The following is a 20,320-nucleotide window of genomic DNA, read 5'->3' on the forward strand; positions in this document are numbered from 1 at the left end:
GAAGGCTTCTTCTGCAATACCGTGTACAGCAATCATTTCAAGAAATATGTGGACCAGTTAGAATAAGTGTTGAAGAGAGATACTGAATTGACCAGAGATCTATAAAATATGATCTATCAGGAAAGTCAGGCTTCTGTATGCAGAGGAAGGAAGACTGTAGAGGAACAAGTGTCTTCCAAGAATTGAAAGGCTGCTGCAGAAAAGAAGGGAATAATTTGTTCCCAATGTCCAAGGTTGATGGGTAAGAAACAGTACATTTGAATTGCAATAAGGAGTTTTCTGGTTAGGTAGCACAGAAGGAAAACAGGCTTTTAATGAGAAGATTGAGTTCTGGGGTGAACTACCTATTTTGGTTCTACAGACTTCCATGAGTGGAAACTCTGTAACCCAGAAAAAACCTGTCAAAAACATGGTTGATCCTGCCCTGGAGCTGTAGGGAGTGAAAAGGGAAAAAATGTTTAAACGTGTTTTTTAATAGAGAGTGTACATTCTGTAAGATGTATATTTTACTGATGAAATATGCTGGGAACTGTGTGTTCTTCCTTTTTCATCACTATATTTCTATGGTTGAAGCTACTTAATTAGAGCTAGTATTTCCTATTTTAAGACTCTCTTTGCAGTTGCTAAATTATGTCAGACACTAATGACTTGCCTAAAACTTTCTGACAGATCTTTCATGTTTTTGTCTTAAGCTTTAATTAAAACTGTTCAGGTGTTTCCAAGCATGAGATGAAACTAGTGTGTTACTTTTTTCCTCTTCCTGTGTTTAAAAAACCAAAAGTATGGGGGAAATTGGGGGAAATTCCAACATTAAACCTGGAAACTTTATCTGGAGTAGAGATTGATACATGTTGGGAAAGGTTGCTCTTCTGTTACTAAAGGCAACTCTCTCAAAAACACCCTGATTAAGCTGTAAGTTTCTCCCTTTTTCTAGGGGTTGTGGGTTTTTTTGGGTGTGAGAGTGGTTGGGGTTTTTTCTGTGGTGTGGTGGTTTGTTTTTTTGTTTACACAAAGGTGCAATCAGGCAAAGGGCTAGGTATGATAAAAGGAAAGAATAGATTACTATTTCAAAGAATGAAGCCTGGTTTGAGAAGGACAGAGAGGCTCTGATTAAGAGGAGGAAGAAGCTGCAAAAGGGAGGGGTAGAATACAATCAAAATAAGAGACTGGTTGATGAATTGGAAATTATATCTGGACAAAGGAAATAAGAAGAGGACCTCAGAGTTGGCAACTGGAAAAAGGTTGCTGGGGCAGAGAATGCAGCAGGATATTGAAGGAGGAGGACAGAGGGTACCAGCACAGGAGTGGACTTCAGTGGGCTTGGGCAAAAAGGGTCAGATGTTATGTGGGGGTCCAAGTAGAAGAGAAATCTTTGCCTGTGGAGACTCAGTGTCTGGTGCAGAGTAGTCTACTGTCTTTGTGTTTTCCTACTGCCAGATATTTGTAGAATCCCACCAGGCGAACTCGCTTGGGTGCCTGGAGTGCCTGGGCTGCGCTCACGTTGGACGTTCAGTCTGGTTTGTCTTAAGTTGCATCCTGCTTAATTACAAGGCCCCTAACTCTAAGCAAGAATGTTTCTTGCCTCAGCGGTGCACAGAATTAGAATTAGTCCATTGCATCAAATCTCTTGCACGTTTTTGGACTGGAGGCAAATTGTAGCTGACAGACTGCTTTGTAAGCTACTTCTGAGTTTGTGGCTCTCAGTCCAAAACTCATCTGTATGTATATGCCCTCTTCCTTTTTTCCTGGGAGCCGTGTTCATTCATTACAGCTCTAGAGGAGTGTTAGCTGCTGTCTTCCTGAAGTGGTGGGGAGGAGATGTGCTCAGCAAGTAATCTGCCTAATCAGAGTCAGTGGGAATGGGGCAGCTGGGAGCAAGCATCCCCTTGTCAGCTGAGACCATAGCTGCATGGCACTCTCCTGCTCCTCTTTGCTGCTGGGAAAACCCTGGCTTCAACTTACTGCCTCACTGCTTGGCTGGAAAGGTCTCCCTGGAGCAATGAGGAGAGCTGCATGCTAAGTCTCTGGAAATCTCAGAGGTGTTAGCTGATGCCTCACAGCCTAATACGTGTTTGATATCAGTGGTAGAGCAGCAACCTTACTGTGATGAGGCTCAATTCTCAAGTGCCAGCTTAACCAAGGTGACAACATCCTGCTGCTGCTGGCTGCTGTGCTAGCTGAAGTGGCAAGAACCCAGTAATGAATAGCTGCAGCCCTGCTAGTAAACCATGTAGTCTGTAGTGATCTGTGAGAAGGAATATGTTTTTTCAGTTTGCTTTATTAAATTGACAGAATACTTTATCACAGAATCACAAGTTGGAAGGGACCTCAGGGATCATCTAGTCCAACCTTTCTAGGAAGAGCACAGTCTAGACAAGATGGCCCAGCACCCTGTCCAGACGACTCTTGAAAGTGTCCAATGTGGCTGAGTCAACCACTTCCCTGGGGAGATTATTCCAATGGTTGACTGTTCTCACTGTGAAAAATTTTCCTATGATGTCCAATCAGAATCTCCCCAAAAGCAACTTGTGTCCATTCCCCCTTGTCCTCTCCATGTGACTCCTTGTAAAAAGGGAGTCTCCGTCTTCTTTGTAGCTGCCCCTTAAGTACTGGTACATGGTGATGAGATCCCCTCTAAGCCTCCTTTTCTCAAGGCTGAACAAACCCAGGTCTCCCAGCCTACCCTCATATGGCAGGCTTCCCAGTCCTTTGATCATCTTGGTGGCCCATCTCTGGACCCCTTCCAGCCTGTCCACATCCTTTTTGTACAGAGGGGACCAGAACTGTACGCAGTACTCCAGGTGTGGCCTGACAAGCGCTGAGTAGAGTGGGATGATGACTTCTTTATCTCTGCTGGCGATGCCCTTTTGATGCAACCCAGCATCCTGTTGGCTTTCTTGGCCGCAGCAGCACACTCTTTGCTCATGTTGAGCTTTCTGTCCACCAGGACCCCCAGGTCCCTTTCCACAGAGCTGTTCTCCAGCCAGGTGGATCCCAGTCTGTGCTGCACTCCTGGATTATGTTTTCCCAGGTGCAAGACCTTACACTTGTCCTTGTTGACCTTCATAAGGTTCTTGCTAGCCCACTCTTCCAGCCTATCCAGATCTCCCTGCAGAGCAGCTCTCCCTTCTGGAGCGTCTGCTTCCCTACTCAACTTGGTGTCATCAGCAGAGTTCATCAGGCTACACTTGATGTCGTTATCCAGATCACTTATAAAGATATTGAATAACATTGGGTACAGTATCGATCCCTGGGGGACTCCACTAGTGACAGGTTGCCAGTTTGAGAAAGAGCTATTTATCACCACCCTTTGGGTGCAGCCTGTCAGCCAGTTCCCCACCCACTGCACAGACCACTTGTCTAGGCCATAATGCATTAATTTCTCCAGGAGGAGACTGTGGGGATCATATCAAAGGCCTTGGAGAAGTCCAGGTAGACAATGTCCACTGCCTGCCCCATGTCAACCAGGCAAGTCACTTTGTCATAGAAGGCCGCCAGGTTTGTCAAGCACGATCTGCCTTTAGTGAAGCCATGTTGGCTTTTCCTAATCACATGCTTCATTTGACTTGTGATGGCCCCCAGGAGGATTCGTTCCATTACTTTCCCAAGGATTGAAGTAAGGCTGATGGGCCTATAGTTACCCAGATCCTCCCTCAAGCCTTTATGCATAAGAACTCTTTACTGCAGAGTTGAGCATTCACAAATCAAATATAAAATTTAATTTGGCTGCATTGTTGGATACAGTAAATATAGTTTTAATTTTGTTTTTGTGTGCTAATTTATCCAGAGGACCTATTGCATGTTTCAAGAGAGGAAGGTCTGTGAGCTGGGGATTGGGGGTTTGAAAGAGAATGGCTAATGGGTGCATGTGTATGGCTCCCCATTCTCTGCAGATATTGCCAAGTCCATAGTAAAATGAGGTAGAAGGAGAAGTTAGAAAAGATAATGTTGAGATAAGGCAGTTCATATGGTGCTCTGGGCAGCCAGTTTTTGCCTTAAGGAGTTGGGGTTCTTTGAACTAAGTGAAAGGGGTGAAATGTATCCCAATAGCAAAGAATTACAGCTAGTATGTACATTCCAACACACACGAGGATTAACATGGCAAGATGATTCCAGGCAAATAAAGGGCAAGAGAGTATTTGCTGAAAAGTTTTCATTTTTTTTCCCCTTTTCTGGATGTTGGAACTCTTTAGTAGTGACCTTGGGTTTTATTTTTCAAAATATATTGCAAATGCATATATAGCCTGGGAAATAAGAATTGTTGTTATTGCAGGGTGATGCAGGTTTAATACCTCGAATTTGTGAAGGATTATTCAGCAGAATAAGTGAAAAAACAAAGCGGAACGAGGCATCCTTTCGAACAGAAGTCAGGTAGGTCTTGGCATGTTAATAGTCTGCTGGTTATCAAGCTTGTTTCAGTTACAAGCACCCTGTTTCACTCTATCTCTGAGAAAAGTGTGTGCTTTTCACAACTTTCCACGCTTGGCCTCAGTTCTGTAATTGATTTTTGTTGGCAGTCGTAGTCAAAATGTGCAATACTTCTAACTTCAAACAGCTGTGCATTTTGCTTTATTTAAATGGTAGCGAAAATGCTTTTCCTACTAGACAGTATCTTCCTTATTTTTACCCTTTATTTCAGGCTGATGTTAGGTGGTCTTGCTCTTGCTAATGTCTGCTTCCGTTCTACTTCTTGCTTTTTTGGCTTTTTTCCTTATGCTACAAGTATGCTGTAGTCGTGAGTATCTTCAGCCAACTTTGGATCCATTTGCTTCTTCAGGCAACTTACTTTCAAACACAGTGTTAACATGGCTTTCCTTTTTTTAAAAAAGTCTTGAATCATGGTGGTGATCTCATGTTTTTTTTTTTTTCTTTCAGTTATCTGGAAATATATAACGAACGTGTGAGAGATCTTCTCAGACGGAAGTCATCAAAAACTAATAATTTACGAATACGAGAACATCCCAAAGAAGGGCCGTATGTTGAGGGTAAAAACAATTTCAGTGTTTGCACTGGATATTTTATTACCTTTATGTGTTTTAAAATGTCATGTCTAATTGCACAGGGCATTTTTATCTTTTAAAATATAAAAGATTATTTCCATTTGATATAAAGGCATTAAAGGAGAATAGCCTCTCAGTTTGTATCCCCACTTGCTTTCCCAATTCTAAGGTGGTTATAGATATACAGTTTTTATCTGTAAATTTATAACACATTTTTAAATAATGTTGAGAGATGCAGTTAGTTTTAAGAATTTGTTGACTGTAATTTATAAATCTTTTATGTTTAGATGGTAAGAACATATTAGGATCTAATTGTCTTGATCCATTCTCTGCTAGGGAAGGTTCCTGTCTCTTGAGAGATTATGCTTATGTTATTGCACTAAATATTTTTAGTAATATTGCATATTTTTTCTTAATTTACTGCAAATGTGTAAGTTCTCCATTGTTCATGAGGCCTTATTCCTTTCCTAAAGTGATAAACAAGTATGACAATAAACTCTAAGTGCAGCAGTACTTTGCAGTAGTGAAGGTAGTTAGAATCTTTTTGTGAAGAAAATCAAGTGCATGTACGAGCATACTGTAACACTCTGCTTTTCCTTAGATTTGTCTAAACATTTAGTGCAAAATTATACTGATGTAGAGGAACTTATGGATGCAGGAAATATAAATAGAACAACAGCTGCAACTGGAATGAATGATGTCAGTAGCAGGTCACATGCCATTTTCACAATCAACTTCACTCAGGTAACAAACCCTTCTGTCTTAATATGTGTTTACATTCAGTAATTCATATGATAATTAAAAAATGAAGTTGTCAGTTAAGCAAGTATGGGTAGATAATGACTGTTGTCTTGCGATAGGGAAAGTTAAAAGTGTGAAAATACTGTTTTGAGAATTATAAATATGCTTATCAGTAACTATAGTCTTTAAAATTTACACTGTAAAGTGATTACATAAAATGATATTTAATAGATTTTGAGGAGATAATTATTTGGAGTTCAGGCTGAATAACAATGACCAGTCCTGGCACATTTGCTGCTGCTGTGGCAGGAGGAGTGCATGAGGAGCATGTTATGAGAGACTTCAGCCAGAGCTGAACATGGGCTACCTTTTGCACTCTAATGTTATCCAAGGTTTACAAAAAAATCTGTTTCCATGGCCCAAATCATAGAGTATAGAAATGTGTTTCTGTGTGGTTTTTTCTTTTTAATTGACTCTTCATCTGTCACTACGGGAAACCTATTTATATTCCTTTATTTAATGTGGAATAAGGGACACATATGTTTTCTCAGAGCATAACGATGTTTTTTTATATGTAGTAAACTTTTTAAATGACTCTTGCTTTTCATCGTTGTTTTTGGTGGGCTTTTTAGACAGTCCACAGATAACTTGTTAGATGAAGAGAAGGTAGCATGGAGGTGGTTTGCTCTCCTGACAGAACTTTTCATGTCTCCCCCCGAAAAACGCACACCTACAAATTCCTGTGCACCATCTGTTTACAATGATGAATTGCTCATTGCAAAGCTTTCAGAAAAGGATGAGAGGCAGGCAGCAAAAAGTTTGGTTCTACTGTTGTACTGTAAAAGTAGAAGGAAGTTTGAAACGGGGCAATCTGAGTTGTTCTATCTAAATTAAGATAAAAATTGGGAGGAAGCCCCAGTTAAAATCATAGAATAAAATTGCAATTGCTGCTTACTTGAACTTGGAGGCAGGGGGAGAAATGGAGTGTAAATGTGTCTGTGTGTGCTATAACTTGTTGAAAGCTAAATATAAATGTAAATGTTGAAAGCTTAATAAAATGAATGCAGCACATGTTCACTCTACATCATGTAAATACCAACTCACAGTTGTCAGTGCATGTGTGTAAGTGTCTAGAAAATTGCAAATATTACAATTTAAAGAAGTAACTACTTGCATGGGAGTTATGCAACAATTCTTGGTCAAATGCCTTTCTGAGGCACCACTAATGCATCTGTCTTCTGAAGCTCTGCTATTGTAAACGAGTTAAATTCAATATGACATGAAAAAGGCTACTAATTTGGATTCAGTAAAATTTCAGATTTTCATAGCTTAACATACTTCGGTGTTTTTCTTCTGTAGGCTAAATTTGATTCAGAAATGCCTTGTGAAACTGTTAGCAAGATTCATTTGGTAGATCTTGCTGGAAGTGAGAGAGCAGATGCCACTGGTGCCACAGGTGTTAGATTAAAGGAAGGAGGGAATATTAACAAATCTCTAGTTACTCTGGGAAATGTAATTTCTGCGTTAGGTAAGTCTCTGGTTTTTGTGCTTGTCTTGTTTGTTTTGTTGTTGGGTTTTTTTGTCATTAAATACCTTTCTATTTATTTACTTACACCTCTGTTAACTTTTACTTACACAAATGGTGGTCTAACACATACATTTTTGAAAATGAATGAAAACACATAATTGCTATTTTTTTTCCATCTCCACATAATAGCTGATTTATCTCAGGATGCAACAAATCCTCTTTCAAAGAAGAAACAAGTATTTGTGCCTTACAGGGACTCTGTGTTGACTTGGCTGTTAAAAGATAGCCTAGGAGGAAACTCTAAAACTATAATGATTGCCAGTAAGTGTTTTTAAATTACATTTTTTGCATCCCGAACAGTTCATGCTTAATAGGAGTGGCTGTAAATATTCAGATTCCAGATGCTTTGTTAAGCCAGAACTTTGTTTACAGGTATTAATGATTTCTTTCTGAGTTTTCTAGTAATACTCTGCCTTTACCTACATTCTGCAGAATATCTCTTCCAGCAGTAAAACTGTATAGGGTCTCCTTGTGTATATGGGGGCAGTCTAGTTGTTCAGTAATGCCATGAATAATAGCAGGTGTGCCTCCCGAATCTGAGAGCTTCATTTTCATCTGCAGATTATCTGTTTGGGTGCATATATCACTGGCTGAGTATTTGGTCACACAAGGCATCCAGATTGTGTATGTACAGTCGCTACACATTTGTAACGATCATCAAAATGTATGTGCCTAATTTCTTGCACTTCCTCTGACATCTACCTCACTGCTGTGTTTCTTTGACACATGCAGAGTGTAATGATTACCTCATCTGACTAGTTAAACTTCCAGTAATAGTTTCTGTTTATTCTTGAGATTCATTTGCATTCCAGACAGCTCATGGTAAATGCTGAAACCTGGACCTAGATAGTCTTGTACTTCTCTCCCCTTATGCCTCTCCTCGCCAGAAAAAAAAAAAAGAAATTCCAGCTTCATATACCTAGCAAATACTGATGTGTGAGTCAGTTTGCTTTTCCAAAACCCTGGTGTGTTTTGCTGCATTAGTAGCAGAACCAACCTGGTCTCTTTTGACATTGAGTAGGTAAGGCTGTCGTTTTTATTTGACCTACTTCTTGAATGCATGCAGCGTTTTAACTGCTTGTCTAAATTTATTTCCATTTAACCCATAGGAAGCTCTGTAAGGATCACTTGATTTAAAAACCTACCTATGGCATATGTATTGCAAGTCTTTCAACAAATTGGAATGGGAATTCCATTCCCAAAAAACCCCAAGTGAGGCTGGGAGGATTTTGAATGTTGGAGACATAAGGTGTGAGGAGAAGAGCAGCTCTGAAATCTCTCACTCTTTCCTGCTCAAATGAAGTGTAGTCTAACTGATGCAGTCCTCTCTTGGGAATGGTGGGAAAGCAGAATCAAGGCAATAAAATGCATTGGATCAAATTCTGGTTCTTCAATTGCTTTGTTACAGTCATTCTCTGGATAGCAATTCCTTTGTTGCATGATTTTTGGGGATGTTTTTGGGATCCATGCCACTTTATTTCCTTAGGCTGATCATAGCCATCCCAAAAGATGATTTTGGACCAGACTCTGCTTTGTTATTTCTGGATGTTCAAGTAACACTGTGCTGGCATCTTCTTGATGCTTTTTTTCAGTTACATGGTTAGTTCTTTGTTTTGTTTGGTTGACAGAGGGATTGGGAAGAGAAGTTTTAGAAACATAGTGAGCTTTCAGTGCCTATGTGAATGATTACGGTGCCCAGCTACTTCCTCATCTATTAATGATGCTTCTGCTAGGCAGAGCCCTAATGGTTGATCTTTTCTCCAACAGTAACTCTACTGGTAATGCAGCTGAATTACCTAACAGAGCCTGACAAGCTGTCTGGATACATTTGGCCTGCCTTTTCTGTAACTAGACACAAAAACAGTGGGAAGATAATCTCAAACTGTAGGAAAGGCTCTTATAAAAATCCATCAAATTCTGGTTTGTTGTTTCTATAACATATTGTAACATCCTTCCAGAAATGGAATAATTGAGTGGGGGAGAAGAGACAGTAGATGAAGTAGGGAAGCGATAGTGTGAGCTAGGGGAAGTATAGTCTATTGCCAAGTGCATCTCCCCTGATTCAGGGAGTCTTTACCACAAAAAGAATATTTATTACTGTTGGGAGAATGAGGAAGGGCAGAATATTTTGGTTATTCGATTATTTTTTTTCAGGTGTTTTCATTGTCTGATTCTCTGGGTCTCTTGTTCAGCTTGATTATTAAGATTTCTGGTCTCATCATTTCTGCATGGTGTTCTCCTCTGTTTTTGCTCTTCTATTTGGATGCAGCAATTATCTTAATTAGAAACATCTTGTATAGTGTTAAGAAAATTAAGTGAAGGGTGGCATTAGCACTTTGGTTTAAACTCCATTGGTTTTCCTGGTTAAGTTGCCTGTAAAAAATACTGGTTTTTCTTGGTGCGTCAGATAGGTAACAGTTCTGCATGCTGCCAGATGCAGAGGTGAGCAGAACAGCTAGGTTCATAAATTATAGAAGCTCTTCTTTAAGTTTTCATGTCTGGTTTTTGTTTGAATGCTGTTTAATTTCCCTTCAAAACTTGGACTGATCCTACTGTGTTTTTACCTGAAATTACTTTTCCATTGAATGATGACATTTATACTTATGAAATACTCACCATTTTCCCCACTGTTCTTGTAAAAAAAATTTGCAAGAAAGCCTGTAAAGTATTCATATAGGATGTTTATGCTAACCAGAGAAATGTAAATGTTAAGTAGATTGACAGCAAGATTTCTTTAAAATGCTTGATTGTTGGACCTGGTTATTCTAATACAGTGTTTACTTTAAGCAAAGTTATGGTGATGTGAAAGCAGTGGAGCTAGGTGAAGATTTGGAACAAATTGTAGCCATACCAGTTTATCATATATTTCTGTCTCTTCATCCATGTTAGGTTTATCTGACTTTGAAAATATAAACTAACTTTACTAAATGAAACATATGGTGCTGGATAAACTGATTCTGATTTCATCTCCTTAGCTATTTCACCTGCTGATGTCAATTATGGAGAAACTTTAAGTACACTTCGCTATGCAAATAGAGCCAAAAACATAATCAACAAGCCTACTATTAATGAGGATCCTAACGTCAAACTGATCCGTGAGCTGAGAGCTGAAATAGCTCGATTAAAAGCCCTTCTTGCTCAAGGGAATCAGGTTAGTTTTACTTGAAATTTATGTGTCATTTTCCTTGAGTTATAACATCTATTTCTAGAATGTCATGAGGTAATTATCGTTCATTATATTGATTTGAGTAAGCAAGCTCTATGAGTCTATGAATGAATATTATTTTCCTGATTGAATCGGTTTCTATATGGCCAATAGATTACTTCTTTTAACATAAAGGGGGAAAAATTGTCATCCCAAAGCTTTTAGCTTTCTCTTAATATAATCAGAGCTTGACTGCAGTGTGCTGTGGAACAGGTTGTCACCACAGCATGAGGAGGCTGAGCGGGAACATATTTCCTGGGTCTAGCCTGATGGACTGAATAGGTACTTCTATCTAGTATCTTAAAAGTAGAAGGTATGAAGTGTTTGAGATGTGTAAATATAAAAATGTAGGAGTATGGGTTTGAACAATACTTTTTATTTGTGTTTGGCTGCACAGTACATTATGTATTTAGCATGGTACATGCTATCTAAAAATATTTTCAGTGGTGGTGTGTCACACTATACTTTCCTTTTGCACAATTCTCTTTCTTGTTCTTCTGTCAGTATTAGCCACTACAAACATTTGCTGCACAAGCTCAGTTAGGCTTAATTTCTCCTCTGTTTCCAGGATGGTGAAACTAAGCTAACAATAAGGAATATGCAATTAGCTCAGGCCAGTTAGCTCTTCTAAACAATGTCACTTGAAGATGCTACATCACATACTTCAAAATCATATTTGCTTAAGTATCTGAAATGCTACTTCAGATTTATTTCTAGAACTATCTCATTTTATTTTAGATGGGCTGTGCAATGTGAAATGTACCTTCAGCATAGACTTTTTTAATACAAGGCTAGTACTTTGGCTAGATTTCATACTATCAAACATTTGCTGAAAAAGGGGATGGTACCACAGTTGGAAGCAGTAATAGGTATTGTAGGTGGTGGAAGTGGAGAGCTGTTTTGTTACAAACAATTAGAAAACTATGGGGTTGAATTACTCTGTTACACTTGTGTTTCTCTTGTTCTTTAGGAGGGGAAAATGAATTTATTTTTGAAATATGGTTTGATTATGAGTTAGCAAAGTAGATGTAACTTGGACCCCTTTGAAGACCTAATGCTGTGCACTAGTTCCAAGCTGTAAAACAGTGGATATTATAAAATTGATCTGGTTTGGTGGTAGGATGTGATAGATGACTTGGTGGGAGACAACAGAGAACTTGCTTAAGTTAAATGGATTTGTGATGGTTGGTAAAACAGCAGGTGGTGTTATGTATGCACAGTAGAATATAAATCTCTGTGTACTTTCTTCCTTTATATTCCCAGAACACTGTATTGCAAATGCTTCTGTAGATCACTGATGATACTGGTTATCAAAATATAGTGCTGGATTCAGTGCAGAAGGTCAAGTAATAATAAGTGTTGCTTGTGTGTGTGTTGTATAGCAGTTTTCCTTTTCTAAGGCCAGTTACCTTTTTTTAAAGCTAAGCAATATACATATGTATTATAGCCAAATGGTTAACTATTGAAGCATAATAAATTTTCATGTTTAACAAAGATAAACGTAGATGTATCAGGAATTACCCGTTATAAACTTGTGACTGGTTTCAGTGTCTGCATGTATGTGACCATGTGTGTCCATAGTACTCTCAAACTGATGATTTATTTGAAATATCTTCTTTGACAAGGTTTTGATTGCTCTGTTTACAGTATTTGAAGGTAAAATTATGTATATTGGAGTTGAAAATACTTCTTCCTAAATAAATCAAAGTTGTACAGTTGCATTTATTTAATTTGTTGCTGCCAGAAACTGTTACTTTTTTCTGCCTTTTTAAAATTAACTTGACAATGTTTACTTTTTACAATTTAGATTGCGCTCTTGGATTCTCCAACAGCTTTAAGTATGGAAGAAAAGCTTCAGCAGAATGAAGCAAGGGTGAGTTATACTTTCATAAAACAATTTTTAAACAGAAAAAAAACCCACAAGAAAAGGGGGGGGGTTCAATGCAAGACTCTTGGTAATTTTCAGGGTTTTTTTATACACAACTAAATTTTTCTCTCACCAAACAGCATTGTCTTAGTTGTGTTTTTTTTTTTTTAAAAAACCCTGAGTGTGAACTTGAAATTTTGTTGTCCTACTAATGTAAGATACATTTGGTCCTTAGTTACAATTTTATCTTTAATATTTATATAACAGTTCTAGTTAATGAAAGTAGTTGTTTCCAGGACAGTTTGTCTTATTGAAAAAGTATGTTTGTAAATAAAATAGAGAAGGAAAAGCCACTAAAACAGAGAAAACAGTAACCAGCAATCACAGTAACAAAGCATTCAGTGTGTAGAAAATATAGTGTAAGATTTCTGGTGAAAATAGTCAACTCTGTTTTCAAGTAATCAATAACTTGTGTTTTCAGAAAATTTCAGTCTTTAAATCCGATATGTACAAATATGTTCAGTGCCTAATTAGCTGTCTTTTGGGGAGGGTCTAAGATCTAGGTGTACTGCATAGTGTGCCTCACACCAAGTTGTTTTAATAATCCAACCCAGTGTAGAGTCTGGGAGAAATTCCCGGATAGTTTAGATATACTCATAGGGTCCAAAAGAATATAGATATAATGGTACTCTCATTTCTTTAATTTGCAATCTTTAATTATTTATTCTTTCATTCTATGTTTATTCTTTTCTATATACTTGCCTGTTTTTAAAACTACTGTAAACGTTTTTTTAGAAAAATAGTATTACTCAGACTTTGGAAGAGGAGAGAAGAAAGCATTCGGAATCATTCAGCTACATGGCAGCAAATATTTAGTTCTGAATATTGTCAACAAGGTGGCAATCAAATGTAGATATAATGCCTTTAAAAAACAGGCTTCTTAGCTGGTTTAAATTGTAAGGTTTACACTGGTGCTGCTTAGACCTTTGCAATTAGAGAGTGAACATGTTGCTTTGGGAATCCTGTTTTGACCTAAGTAATTGGTAAGGTATCTGTCTACGCTTTTTAGGATATTCCCATTGGTAATACCAATTTAAAAGATGTTAAAATACTCTTCAGTGAAATGATAGTTAATTTTTAAACTTCATGACAAAAATGGACAAAATACATGCATTAGTATGAACCACAGCTGCAAAGTAGACTCCAGGCTTCTCCATTAGCCAAGTTTCAACTATGAACATGTTTTACAACTCTGTAGTATATGCAGGAATCCTTACTGTGTTGTATTCAATAATTGAAGTAGGAACTGCATAACTGCTCATTAGTTGAGCCTTTAGTTGCAATTGTTGTTACATTATGTTTGCATTATACAAAAACTTATATTATGAGCCTTCATTTGTATTGTTACATTATACAAAAAGTTACATTATGAGGCTTCAGTTGCAAATTTTTTTTCATTTTAGGTTTTAAAACTTTTTAGCTGTATCAGAGATGAATGATAATATTGTTAGTATGTGTGGTATGCTTTTATTTTTGTGCGTAAACATAAAGCTTTTATCTAAGAGTAGCTGTATAATATAAACTGCTGACTATTGTTATTCATATTTTTCTTTTAAACTTTTCAATTATTTTTGTTTTAACATTCTGATTAGCGTCACTAGGACTGATACGATGCATTGAAAGATATGTTTACATTTCTCTTGAAATCTTGAGATACGGGTAGAGATGAGAGAAGCTTTTTTAGTTCCCATTGATTAATTTGCAGCTGATCTGCAAAGACAGCTAGGATAGTAGGCTGCAGGTAGCAGACAGGGAGGTGTTTGGAGGAGCTGCACTGACAACCTTTTTTTTTTCTACAGTGTTTTTTTATGTAAAGAAATAAAGGGACATAGCTGGTTATTTCGGTGGTGTGTTTTTCCAGCTTTCTGCAGTTGAAGTGAATTGAAATAAGAGAAGATTGTGTATGTATTTAAAACTCTGTGTATTTAATTCCTGCACAGAAATCTGATGATTTGAAAAATGAAAGTGTCTGTTCTATTTAATGTGATTCCAAGTCAGCCAGAGCTTTGAGGTAGGTCTGCCTGAAGCACCTTCTAGACACTGCTTTCTAGAAAGTCTGAAAGGCTCTGAAAAGAGCCTTTACCAGTATGGAAGCTATGAAAGTTAACTTCTGTGATGGACAACTGGATGAGTAGGAAAAGCAGGACAAAACCTAAGCATTCATACTAAATGCTCTCCCTGTCTGTTAATGCCTTTGCAAGCAGCTTCTCACTTCTGTGCTGATTTCAACCAAGTGAGGTTTCTGAGTTGCAGCAAACTTTGCTCTAATTTTGTCCTGAAGGCTGGCTGCTTTTTTCTCTGCATGCCATCCTCTGCAATTTGTGTGGAGGGTATTTTAGCCTGAACGTGCCTACCTGCACTGCAGGAAAGGAGCTGTCTTCATGTTACAGCTACAGGATCAATCTGTGGCAGTAGACTTTGTAGGACTGATGAAGCACTTTATGGAATTATTCCATTTCTTTGAAAATACCTGCTGTTATTTGAAGTGGCTATCCCTGTCCTGTGTTTCATTTTATACTATAAGAATTTTGTGATTTTTTTTTAACCTTTTTGAGAGACACAAATTGTAGGTATGGCCAGTTACTTCAGGAGCACAGTGCTCTTCTAAGTGTTTAAGTATTAAACTTCACAAATATTGAGTACTTCTCTGAGAATGCATTATCAAGGACTTCAGAAGAGGTATGATTTTCTTTTTTCCCCCCAATATTTGTTTTCTTTTATAGGTACAAGAACTGACCAAAGAGTGGACAAACAAGTGGAATGAAACGCAAGATATTCTGAAAGTAAGGAAAATAAATACATTTTCAACTTGGCATTTGAACTGGCCTTAGAGTTTTTTCCTTCGAAAAAAGTTCCTATTCTAAGTCACATTCTTCGGCTTTTTTTAATCATAGAAAATTTTCCTAGCTTTGTTTTGGCTTATTAAAAAAATTAGTTTTTGAGAGGTTTTAGGAGTAAGTATTCAGGCACAGTGGTATCTTTGAATAAGATTTTAAAAAAATATTAATAAAAATGAGCACAGCTCTCTCTTCTTCACCATGGTGACCTCAGTGCAGAACAGCTTACTACTTAAAAATATTTAAAATACTAAATGTTTTTATTGAGTTGCAAATGAAGAAAACCTGGGGCAAGCACAAGTGGATCCCTCATCCCCTTGGTGTTTGTGTTGTATCAGTACCTGTGAACAATCACCTTTTAGGTTACATTGGCTATCTCAGTGAATGTGGTGCATACTGGATACAGATTTTTGCATTGGCCTTCAGATTCGCATTTTGGTCAGAAATGGCTTGTAAACTTGAAAAACAACTTTCAATGAGATTTTTGCAGTTGAATCTCCTCCACTAGGGCTTCATCAAACCAAATGGATGTATCTGACCTAAGCATGCTCTGGAGTCCCAAGTGCAGGGGTTTTTGCATCTGGTTCACATAAGCTGGCCTACATTGCGCTCTTTATATGACTTCAGACTACTTTGGGAGCAGTTAAAACCCCACACTGCTCTCTTGTGTTTTTTGGGTTAGTACAAATCCAAGAGGGCAACTTGGTGATTTCCATTCTGTGTTTTTTGCATAGAGTGAGACTTTTGTGTTTTCTGCATGTATCTTTGGTTTTCTGCTGTCTAGTTGTACTGGTAAGATTTTATGTTAGTATTTGGATTGTGATTAAGCTGATAGTCTGAGATGATATTTTAATGGGCTACTTTATGATTCCATACATGCATACAAGCACGAGTGCATGTGCACACGCACAGAGCAATAATTCCTGCTATTTCTTTTCTGTAATGTAGACTAACAGATTTTTGCCAAATGTTTTAACTATTCTGTTAAATAAAAACTTTGAAAACAAAGCTTAAGCTTTCATGACCTGCTGTATATGCTGAACATAAACTTGTTCGGAGTGTGTTTCAAGCGAGTGTTCAGAAGTAATTTTTTAATTCTCCTTAACACTGATCTGAAACTTGATTTTTGTAGGTTTTTTGCTGTGTATCACTTCTTGATTAGTTTGGTTTTTTTTTTTTTTTTAGTTCACCAACCTGTCTTTTATCTAAGTTCCAAATAAGTTGAATGGCTCCATGCTTAAAAGTAAAAATAAAGCACAAATAATGTAGAGAACAGAGCCAGTTTGGTAACTGCCTAGCAGATGGTGTGACAGAATGGACTGTTTAATGTCTCTCCAGATACTGAACTGGGAATTGCCATTTGCATATTCCTGACAGACGTGTTGGGTCCAAGTTTACATTATTTTTGTGTTATTTTCTTATTTTGAAGCATCTATACATACATAGACCTTGATTAATCCTCTTTAGTCATGTCTGGATTGGGGAGTTCATTGTCACATGGAGAATTTTTGAATTTTGGTCAAGTGAAAGTGAACACGATGTAGCCTATGGGAAGTTTTTAAAGCTTTATGTTGGAAATGCGCTGATTTTTGCACAGAAATTTCAGAATTGTAGGAGTTAACTGAACAATTCATATAAACAAGGGAAAGCTGCATTTGTTAAATAGATGAATGTAAAGGACTTAAATGCAGAAGCTATAATTCTTTTCTGATACTGAACTTTTGTTAGTTTAATTCATACAGCTTCTGTATTTTGCACTTTTATATGCTGATATATGCTCATGTTCTCAAATCTTGTATTTCACTTTTGGGTTAAAGGCAGCTGATAAAACTTTCTTGGCCCTGAAAAAAACTGAAAATCTGCAAAAGATTTCTTGGTTGTACTGTTTCATTTTACACCATCTTACTGAAGCTGTCCATATTTTTATTCACTTATTGTTTAATGATTCCTGAAATCACTGCCAGTATATGAGTGGAAAAGGGCTTTTTGGAAGTTTGCCACGCTGAGTAGCTGGAAAGCAGATTTTAAACTATAGAAAGCAGTGGTGTTTCTTCTAATGGACTCCCTATAAGTTCACTGGGGTTTTTTGTTCCTTTATTGATGTACTCCCTCTTGCACACAGAAACATTGTTCATTTGTGAAACTAGAATGTCTCAGCACCCTTTGAGAAATGAGACTGTCTTCCTATGTCCACCTCACTGCAGTCCCAACTGTAACTTTTTTCATGCCATAATCTAGTAACTTTCAGGACATTCTTCGTTAAGGTACTTAGAACTTCACGTTTGTATTTACATTTAAAACCTGATTCCCCGTCTCCCCCTGGGCTTGCAGTCCTGAGATAGTTGGCTGCCTTTCAGTTCCTGCCCTGCAGCAGGCTCAGAGAATTAAAAACCTTTTGCTTTTCAATCCCTGCCACCTTTTTCTCCAAATCTTTTAGGCAGTTCATTTTGAAAATTGATGTAAACAGCTACCTATTCATATATGCCTGCCAGATGCAAGTGCACTTGGCTAGTTGCTGAACGGGATTTCCTACTCTATTATATGTAGTTATGTTTTTTCATACTAAGTTCTAAATATCAGTGTTCATGTGGTTTTGAATTGTTCTCACATGCTGAAGGGAAAATCTGTTAATGTTTAAATCTGAAATAATTGAAAGGATTTTGCATAAGCCTTGTAAAATACAGGAAGCCAGATTCATAGGGCATGCTGGTGTCTTCTGCTAGATCAACAAATTTTGCTGGAAAAAGTTACCTAGCTTTTACTGAATACAGTGCTTTCATCAGGCCTGACAAAGAGAGATGTGTACTGCTTTGCAGGGAAGATGTTCCTCAAACTTGTTCACCCTTACCACTTATTTTGAACCTTGTTTTAAATTACACCAGCAATATCTAAATGCTACCTTGAAAAAATTCATAGAGAATGGAGAATCCTATCCAGCTAGAAGATACTGAGGAAGAGAGAATACCATGTGAAGGCAAGTTATTGATGAAAAGTATTCGACAGCTTAAAATTTAATTATTTCAGTCGGCACAGTGCCATGTGTGCAGCTGACATGTGCATCCAGTATTGTTCCTTATTTCTGCTTGTAGCTTTTATCCCCTTTGACGTTTGTCTCTAGTTCACGCAAAGTTACGGTTTTCCATCACGGTGTGCATCTGTAGACTGAATATTTTGAACTACCTATGAATGTTGTCAGTTCTGGATTTGGTGCAGAAGTCTGTATGGCTGGGTGCCATTATCAGCTGTGAACATCTTGTATAATTTTTCATATGCTGTTATCAGATTGGACATGTCTTGAACTGGTGATGCATTGATAGTATTCTTGCTTTCTTTCATGCATTTGGAAGAAGCTGTTTTGCAGAGTGACTGGGTTCCTGTGGAGTCTGAATTACTGTCAACTCACACCTAAAGCCCAAATCCTCCTGTTTTCCATATGCAAATATGGACACTGCATATATCAGGGTTTAAAATTTGTGCTGACTCCATATGAAGTATCATTACTGCATAGCACAGCAGCTTCTTGGCATTGTTAATCCGTCTGAAGTGACAAGTGTTGTTTCCAATGATGATGACTGTTTTCATCCTTGACCTTCTCAGTATAATACAGCATGACACTCTAACCTTACTAACCTAGTATTACAGTCTGTCCCTTGTCCTTTTTAATCAAAGGGAGGATATTTTAATGCTTAATGAACTTAAATATATGGAATAATGCTTCAACATTGGGTAAAATACTGCATTGAAAACCAAAGTGATAGTGTTTGATTTGAAGCCAATAGGCTTTGGATTACTTCCTCAAATGTCACCAGCTGTCAAAAGAATCGCACTTTACAAAACAGCATTGATTTACATTGCTTCTCTATCTTCGTGCGTCTTGCAACCTCAACGCTTACTTAACTTTAGGACTTTGCTTTCATCTCGCTCTCATTGAATCTTTCTATGGATTTTTTTCCCCTTCTGTTAATGTTCTTTTGTACACATCCCCAAAAAGAGGAGGAGGAGAAGGGAAGAAAAACTGTTTCCTCTCTTCCTTAGTCTGTTTTGTATTGTTCTGTTAAAGATCAATCCTGGGGTCTGTAATTTCTTTGGGTGATCTCTAAGACGTTGTTAGGGTAACCTATCCAACTTTCGATTTTTCTCTTTCTTTGAGGCTTTAATTGGTACAAAAGTTCTTTTGATGTGGCTGCTATATTTGACTGCATGCATTGTCATTCTCCCAGAGATCTTTCTTCTACTGGCATCTTATTTTTGTCATCTTTTGTGCTTGTTCCAATTTCTTTCTCTAACCTTTCGCAGCTTTTATATTAATCTTTTTAAAATGTGTACTCCTTTATATATTTCTCTGCTGTTTTTTCTTCTGAAATTTCTTTTAAATTTTGTCTCCCCTTTTACTGTTTGTGTAGAAATTGGTTTGACTTTTAGCTTTTGCCTCTTTTGATGTATGTTGTTGTACCTAGTATTAAGGTATTTGAATGCTCTTGGGTTGTTTTTTTTTGAGTTACCTTTTACTTTTATTATCCTTTTTGATTCTAATCATTAGCTTTGTGTGGCAGAGCTCAACTGATATCAAAGGATGCAGAGATATCTGTCTTCAGAGAGTCTATTAAAGGACAGGGTCCTTTCTGTGTGTGTCTAATTCTCATGATCAATAGTTTTAACTACTAGCTGCTTCAACTGGCTTTGTCCTGTTGGATTTAGTGACACAGCCTCACCTTCATCAATAATACTAATTCTGCTGCACTACTTTACCACATGTTGTGTAAATATGTTATTGAATCCTGTTGACTTTATCTTTTTCTTTTTGCTGCCCTTCAGTTGAGTGCTGGTTAATAATACATTTTTATGGCTTAACAAGGATTGTTCCTATCTGGGGAGGAAAACTGTTGCTATTATGTCTATCTTCAAGCATTAACTTAACATGTACCATTTCTTTTTTTTTTTTTAATATCATGCCTCTTTTTAGGCGTGATGAAATACTCTTAATTTGCCATGATTAATAAATACAGACTAATACCAAACAGA

General features: G+C 37.5%; 1 protein-coding gene across 3 annotated transcripts in view; it reads left to right on the plus strand.

Annotated features, from left to right (window-relative positions):
- The window catches only part of KIF16B (kinesin family member 16B), a 220,564-nt gene that overhangs the window by 21,041 nt on the left and 179,203 nt on the right, over nucleotides 1-20,320 (plus strand). For all 3 annotated transcript variants that reach the window (XM_064446735.1, XM_064446736.1, XM_064446734.1), the window contains exons 5-12: nucleotides 4,274-4,371; nucleotides 4,876-4,985; nucleotides 5,602-5,744; nucleotides 7,101-7,269; nucleotides 7,459-7,590; nucleotides 10,305-10,480; nucleotides 12,342-12,407; nucleotides 15,185-15,244. In XM_064446735.1, coding sequence (XP_064302805.1) covers nucleotides 4,274-4,371; nucleotides 4,876-4,985; nucleotides 5,602-5,744; nucleotides 7,101-7,269; nucleotides 7,459-7,590; nucleotides 10,305-10,480; nucleotides 12,342-12,407; nucleotides 15,185-15,244 — 954 coding nt within the window. The remainder of the gene's footprint in view (nucleotides 1-4,273; nucleotides 4,372-4,875; nucleotides 4,986-5,601; nucleotides 5,745-7,100; nucleotides 7,270-7,458; nucleotides 7,591-10,304; nucleotides 10,481-12,341; nucleotides 12,408-15,184; nucleotides 15,245-20,320) is intronic.

The sequence above is a fragment of the Phalacrocorax carbo genome, chromosome 3 (genome assembly GCF_963921805.1).
Source record: "Phalacrocorax carbo chromosome 3, bPhaCar2.1, whole genome shotgun sequence".
In the NCBI taxonomy this organism is placed as follows: Eukaryota; Metazoa; Chordata; class Aves; order Suliformes; family Phalacrocoracidae; genus Phalacrocorax; species Phalacrocorax carbo.